General features: G+C 60.0%; 1 protein-coding gene across 1 annotated transcript in view; it reads right to left on the bottom strand.

Annotated features, from left to right (window-relative positions):
- Window positions 1–4,190: 4,190 nt before the first annotated feature.
- The window catches only part of CTSB (cathepsin B), a 32,571-nt gene continuing 30,753 nt past the window's right edge, over window positions 4,191–6,008 (bottom strand). The window contains exons 10-11 of the mRNA XM_075923233.1: window positions 5,437–5,565; window positions 4,191–4,419 (exon numbers count right to left, since the gene is read on the bottom strand). Coding sequence (XP_075779348.1) covers window positions 4,322–4,419; window positions 5,437–5,565 — 227 coding nt within the window. The 3' untranslated portion in view covers window positions 4,191–4,321. The remainder of the gene's footprint in view (window positions 4,420–5,436; window positions 5,566–6,008) is intronic.

Below are 6,008 nucleotides of genomic sequence, written 5' to 3'. Positions count from 1 at the left end.
CCTGGCTGCCGTTACTCCGCTGGATCGGCGTGCGCCGGCGCCCTCTCGTCTGCAGGGGGAAGAAGCAACTCGCACCCGGGGAAGGGTGGACAAACCCGGGGCCGGGGACGAGCGTTTCTGCACGTAGAAAGCAGCAGCCACTGCCAAGGTGGTGGGCGCTCGAGCATGGTAAGCAGCGGAGGGGGGCTGGGGACTGTTTGTTCCTGGGTCGTAGGCAATGGCAGAGCCGGGGCTGGGAGCTGAAGCAAGGTCCGCTGATGCCTTTTGTGCCAGGCTGCAAGGGCAGCGGGTGCACGCTGCTCACTTGAAAAGGGCAAATATTGTGCCCATCTATAAAAAGGGGAATCAGAACAACCCAGGAAACTACAGACCGGTCAGTTTAACGTCTGTCCCAGGGAAGATAATGGAGCAGGTAATTAAGGAAATCCTATGCAAACACTTGGAAGGTAATAAAGTGATAGGGAATAGCCAGCATGGGTTTGTGAAGAACAAGTCATGCCAAACTAATCTGATAGCTTTCTTTGATAAGATAACGAGCCTTGTGGATAAGGGAGAAGCGGTGGATGTCATATACCTAGACTTTAGTAAGGCATTTGATACGGTCTCGCATGATATTCTTATTGATAAAGTAGGCAAATATAACTTAGATAGGGCCACGATAAGGTGGGTGCATAATTGGCTGGATAACCGTAGTCAGAGAGTTGTTGTTAACGGTTCTAAATCCTGCTGGAAAGGGATAACAAGTGGAGTTCCTCAAGGGTCTGTTTTGGGACCTGTACTGTTCAATATCTTCATCAATGATGTAGATATTGGGATAGAGAGTACGCTTATTAAGTTTGCAGATGACACCAAACTGGGTGGGGCTGCAACTTCTTTGGAGGATAGGGACATAATTCAAAATGACCTTAGCAAGTTAGAGAAATGGTCAGAGGTAAACAGGATGAGGTTTAATAAAGAGAAATGCAAAGTGCTCCACTTAGGAAGGAACAATCAGTTCCATACATACAAGATGGGAAGCGACTGTCTAGGAAGGAGCATGGCGGAAAGGGATCTAGGGGTCATAGTGGACCACAAGTTGAATATGAGTCAACAGTGTGATGCTGTTGCCAAAAAAGCAAATATGATTCTAGGTTGTATCAACAGGTGTGTTGTAAGCAAAACTCGTGAAGTCATTCTGCCTCTCTACTCTGCACTAGTTAGGCCTCAGCTGGAGTACTGTGTCCAGTTCTGGGCGCCACATTTCAAGAAAGATGTGGAGAAATTGGAAAGGGTCCAGAGAAGAGCGACAAGAATGATTAAAGGCCTAGAGAACATGACCTATGAAGCCAGGCTTCATGAACTGGGCTTGTTTAGTTTGGAAAAAAGAAGATTAAGGGGGGACATGAGAGCGGTTTTCAAATATCTAAAAGGGTGTCACAAGGAGGAAGGAGAAAATTTGTTCCTCTTGGTTTCTGAGGACAGGACAAGGAGTAATGGGCTTAAAGTGCAGCAGGGGAGGTTTAGATTGGACATTAGGAAAAAATTCCTAACTGTCAGGGTGGTCAAATATTGGAATAAATTGCCAAGGGAGGTGGTGGAATCTCCCTCTCTGGAGATATTTAAGAACAGGTTAGATAGACATCTGTCAGGGATGGTGTAGACGGAGCTTGGTCCTGCCTTGGGGGCGGGGGGCTGGACTCGATGACCTCTCGAGGTCCCTTCCAGTCCTATGATTCTATGAATCACAGGATGCCTCCATGTGGCTGTCGTTCAAGCAAGCAGGAGGCGGGGGAAGACTTGGGAGCCGTGTGTACAGAGCTGGGCTCCCTTCCGGCTTTGCTTTTCCCTCGCTATACCATGAGGCTGGGCGTTCCCAGCCCTGGGGCAGGCTCTGAGGCAGCTGCTGCTCTAGGGCAGCCCAACGGGCCCTACATCCCTGCTGTTTTCTTTGATCAGGAGCTGTCCTAACTCCCGCTGTTTGTACTGGACTGCCCCGGCCCAGTCGTTCAAGCTGTGGAGGCACCTGGCTCTGTACCAGATGCCACTGCCTCCTGCTGAAGTGTGTGACTACAGTAGCAGACAGGCACAGATGAGCCAGAGCTTACAGCAGGAGGCTGGGGTGTCCACCTAGCTGCTTCACACAGCGCACAACCTGTGGAACTCCTTGCCAGAGGAGGTTGTGAAGACTGGGCCTTTAACAGGGTTCAAAAAAAGAACTCAGTTCATGCTGGTGAGGTCCATCCAGGGCTATTGGCCAGGCTGAGCAGGAAGGGTGGCCCTAGCCTCAGTGTATCAGGGGCTGGGCAGGGGTGACATGATTCCCTGTGCTGTTCTCTCCAGGACGTTGGGGTGGATGGACCTTTCGTTGGACCTAGTCTTCTGGTTCAGTTCTGGGCTGGCTGCTCCCTGGAAGCTCTGGGGCAGGGTGGCTGAGAGGGCGTGAGAAGGGGAAGGAGGCTGTTCTGAAACCCCCAGCACCAGCCCTGGTTAAGCAAGCTGCTGAGCCAGGGCTGCCAGAAATCAAGGGCAGGCCGGCTGGGCTGACTGCAGGGAGGGGGGGGATAAGGGAAGAGCCCAAAGCTGCTGCCCCACCTCAGTGCCAGGGGCATTTGGGTTCCCTTCCCCCAGTGGCCTGAGCGCCCGGCCGGCCCAAGCACACAAGCCCAGAACACGGGCCAGGGCCAGTGAGATGGGGGAGGGGTGTGGTGGTCAGAGCAGGGGTCTGGGACCCAGGCCCAGCGCTGAAACGGCTGGGGGGCTGGGGCCGAGCTCTCTGCCGGGCCCTAGTGGAGGCATTGCCCCCCCCCCCTCGCACACGGCCTGGGCTGAAGCCGAGGGGCTCGCTCACCTCTGCCCCTGCAGTGCAGGGGGGGGGGGGAGGTAGTGCGCGACTCCCCAGGGCTCTGGCCAGCCCGTGTGGCCAGTGCTCGCTACAGCCACGGGGCCACAGGAACCTTCCGGCCTGGGTGAGGGGCCCGAGCGGCCAGGTGGAAACACTCGGCCCTTTTGGCCTGGGCTGCACCTCCTGCCTCCCGGTCCAGGCCCTGGGAGAAATCTTATCGGCACCACCCTTCCTACCAGCCACTCTGGAGCCCTGGTGGGAGGGGGGAGTGCCACAGAAGCAGGGGGGGTCTCCTACTCCCAGCTGATTCTGGGCACGTGGGATCCCTCCACCAAAGAAAACCGGCCCTGGGCTCTCCCCAAGGCGGGTACCGGCCCTGGGCTCTCCCCGAGGCGGGTACCGGCCCTGGGCTCTCCCCGAGGCGGGTACCGGCCCTGGGCTTTCCCCGAGGCGGTTACCGGCCCAGTCGGCCTCCTTCCCACCCCTCCCCAAACTGCAACAGTTGCAGGAGCACCCTCCCCTCTTCAGAAACACCACACCCACCCTGGCTGCGTCTAGACTGGCACGTTTTTGCGGAAAAGCTTGCCAGCTGTCTCCACTGGCCGCTTGAATTTGCGCAAGAACGCTGACGATCTCGTGAAGATTGTGTGTTCTTGCGGAAATACTGTGCTGCTCCCGTTCGGGCAAAAGCCCTCTTGCTCAAATGCTTTTGCACAAGCGGCAGCGTTTCCCCCTCCCCCCCTCCCCCTCGGCCCAGCTGTACGAGGCTCCGAGCCGAGTTTCCTAACCGGAGCGGCAGAGCCGAGAGAGGAAAAGCTGCTACGGCCCAGCCCATGGCAGTAGGGGCAGTTGAAGACCCCCCCCCCCCCCAACCCCGTCAGGAGACGAGGTTCACCCATCAGCTTCAGCCTGAGTTCAGCCGTGCCAGGCCCCCCCTGCCAGGCAGGGCTGTGCATGTGTGCCCCCCCCCCCCCCCCCGGGAAGCCAGGCATCTGGGCTGAGGGCAGCCACTGCGCTCACCTGTGTCACTTCAAGATGGAAGGGAGACCCCAGTGGCCAGCGCGTCCTGCCACCGAGCTAGCACCGGCCGTTGGGCCTAGGCTGGGGTGTTTCAACAATGGAGTGATGGCTTCTCCCAGGCCGCGGCAGCAGGGGGCCTGGAACCCGGCTGGTAAGAGCCAGGGTCCCTCCATCCCTTCCCCCCCCCGCACTATAGGGAACAAGCCCCCTACCGCCAGTTCCTGGAGAAGGGAGCCCGTGGCAGGGGGAGGGGAGGGAAGGGCCCCCCCAAGTTGGCTTGGGAGTGGAGATCCAGTAGAGACAGCCGCTCGCACGTGGCTCCCGCCGCATCTTCATCCCCACCACGCGATTAAAACGAGAGAAAAGGCTTTAATAAGTGGTTTCCTCAGTCCCCAGTGGGAGGCCCTGGGGCCGGCCAGCTCCTGGCTAAATCAGAGGCATGATTATGTGGTGTGAGCTCAGCTGCCCCCAGCCCCGGGGTTAGATCCTCTTCCAGTACAGTTCTGTTTTGGGGACGCCCGCCACGATCTCCGACTCGATCCCGCAGTGGTCCTGCCCTCGCAGGATTTTAAAGAAGCCTGAGGAGGTTGGAAAGAGACAGTCACGCCTGGCCCGGGAAAGAGCCGAGAGGCTCCCTCAGCGTTCCCTCCGATCCCTTTCCCAGCCCTGCGTAGGTTGGTTTTCCCCCCAACCCTGGGTGGAATAAAAACATGCGCCGAGGCAGGTGTGAATGTGCACCACCTTAACACACCAGCAGGGGGCGCTCTGACTCAGCCGGGTGGCTTTGCAATCTCTCCTGAGCAGCAGCACAGCTTAGCGCTAACGTCCCCGGGGGCCTTTCTTACTTTCCAGCCTGGCATCACCCCTCCCGCCCCCGGTTCTAGCCCCCGGCTCGCCTCTGGCTTGCGCCACCCCCAGCAACATCTGTGGAAACACAGGGCAGGCCAGGTGAGGTCTGAGGGCCGGTAGGAGCTGCCGTCCCCTCCCCGCCACCGGCCTGAGCTCTGTCAGAGGAGCTAAAGCCAGGCCTCCTGGGCCACGTGCCGAGCCAGGAACGGAACCCCGCTCTCTGGGCCCCCTGCCCGGTGCCCCAGCCCCAGCTCCCTCTGCCCTCTGGTGTCCTCAATCCAGGGCCCGAAGGCGGCGGAAGCTACTTCCATCTCCCTGGTCCGAGGGGATGGGGCAGCTCAGGCCAGAAGCTCCCCAGCACCCAAGGGACTTGACTTCCCAGGACTCGCACATGCCGCTGGCTGGGTCCCCCTGGAACCTCTTCCTCCTCCTCTTTCGGGGGGAACGGAGGCAGAAACCCCGTTTCAAAGGGGGTCTCGAGGACAGACACGAGATGCTCCGCCACCCTGGGGTGTCTGGAGAGCCCTGCAGGGGACACCCCATCACCCATGTCCTCCCCCAGACGGAGTGCCCAGGGCACAAGCTCATGGACGGTGTCGGGCTTGGCTACCCGCTCAGCTGGCTAGGGGCGGGCGGCCCTGCTACACAAGGAGGCCAGCTGGAGGCCTGCTTCTCAGGTCAAGGACGGGGAGATCAACCCAGGTGGCGGGACATCAAGTCCTCCACAGCCCGTCCCGGCAGCTTACCGCTGTCCCCCCAGTCCGTGTTCCAGGAGTTGGCCGCCAGCCAGTAGGGAGTGCCGTTCTCCACGCCCCAGCCGAGGATCCGGATCGCATGGCCGCCCACCTCGGCGCCGGAGACGTGCTGGTAAACACCTGCCGGGGCGAGGCAACGCCAGGGGAGGCGTCAGACACCCAGGCCGGTCCGGGGCCCCAGGTTCGGACGCCACCGGGGGACTTAGGAACGCATGAAAACGACGCCCGTTCCCCTGCAAGGCCTGAGGGCGGCGGCACCGCAAGGGGGGAAGGAGGCGCGGGGAGGGGGGTGGAGATGAGCTTACAAAATCAGCGTCTTCATAACACACCCGACGTGCGTGACCCTCCCCCCAGCAGGGACCCGAGCTGCCTTCCCTGGGATGGCCCGACACACCGGGGGTGGGCAAAAGGGCCTCCGGGGGCTGAATCTGGCCCGTCAAGCGGGTGGATCTGGTCCGCGGAGGCCTTGCTGCTCCCCTGCCCCCGGGTCAATTAGGGCCTGGGGGAGCGCGAAGCCCCCTTTGCCCTGCCAGGAGCACATGGCACCGCTCACAGGGCGGGGG

The sequence above is a fragment of the Pelodiscus sinensis genome, chromosome 3, assembly GCF_049634645.1.
Source record: "Pelodiscus sinensis isolate JC-2024 chromosome 3, ASM4963464v1, whole genome shotgun sequence".
NCBI lineage: Eukaryota > Metazoa > Chordata > Testudines > Trionychidae > Pelodiscus > Pelodiscus sinensis.
The sequence above is the reverse complement of the archived record's forward strand: the minus strand, read 5'-3'. Positions and strand labels throughout refer to the sequence as shown.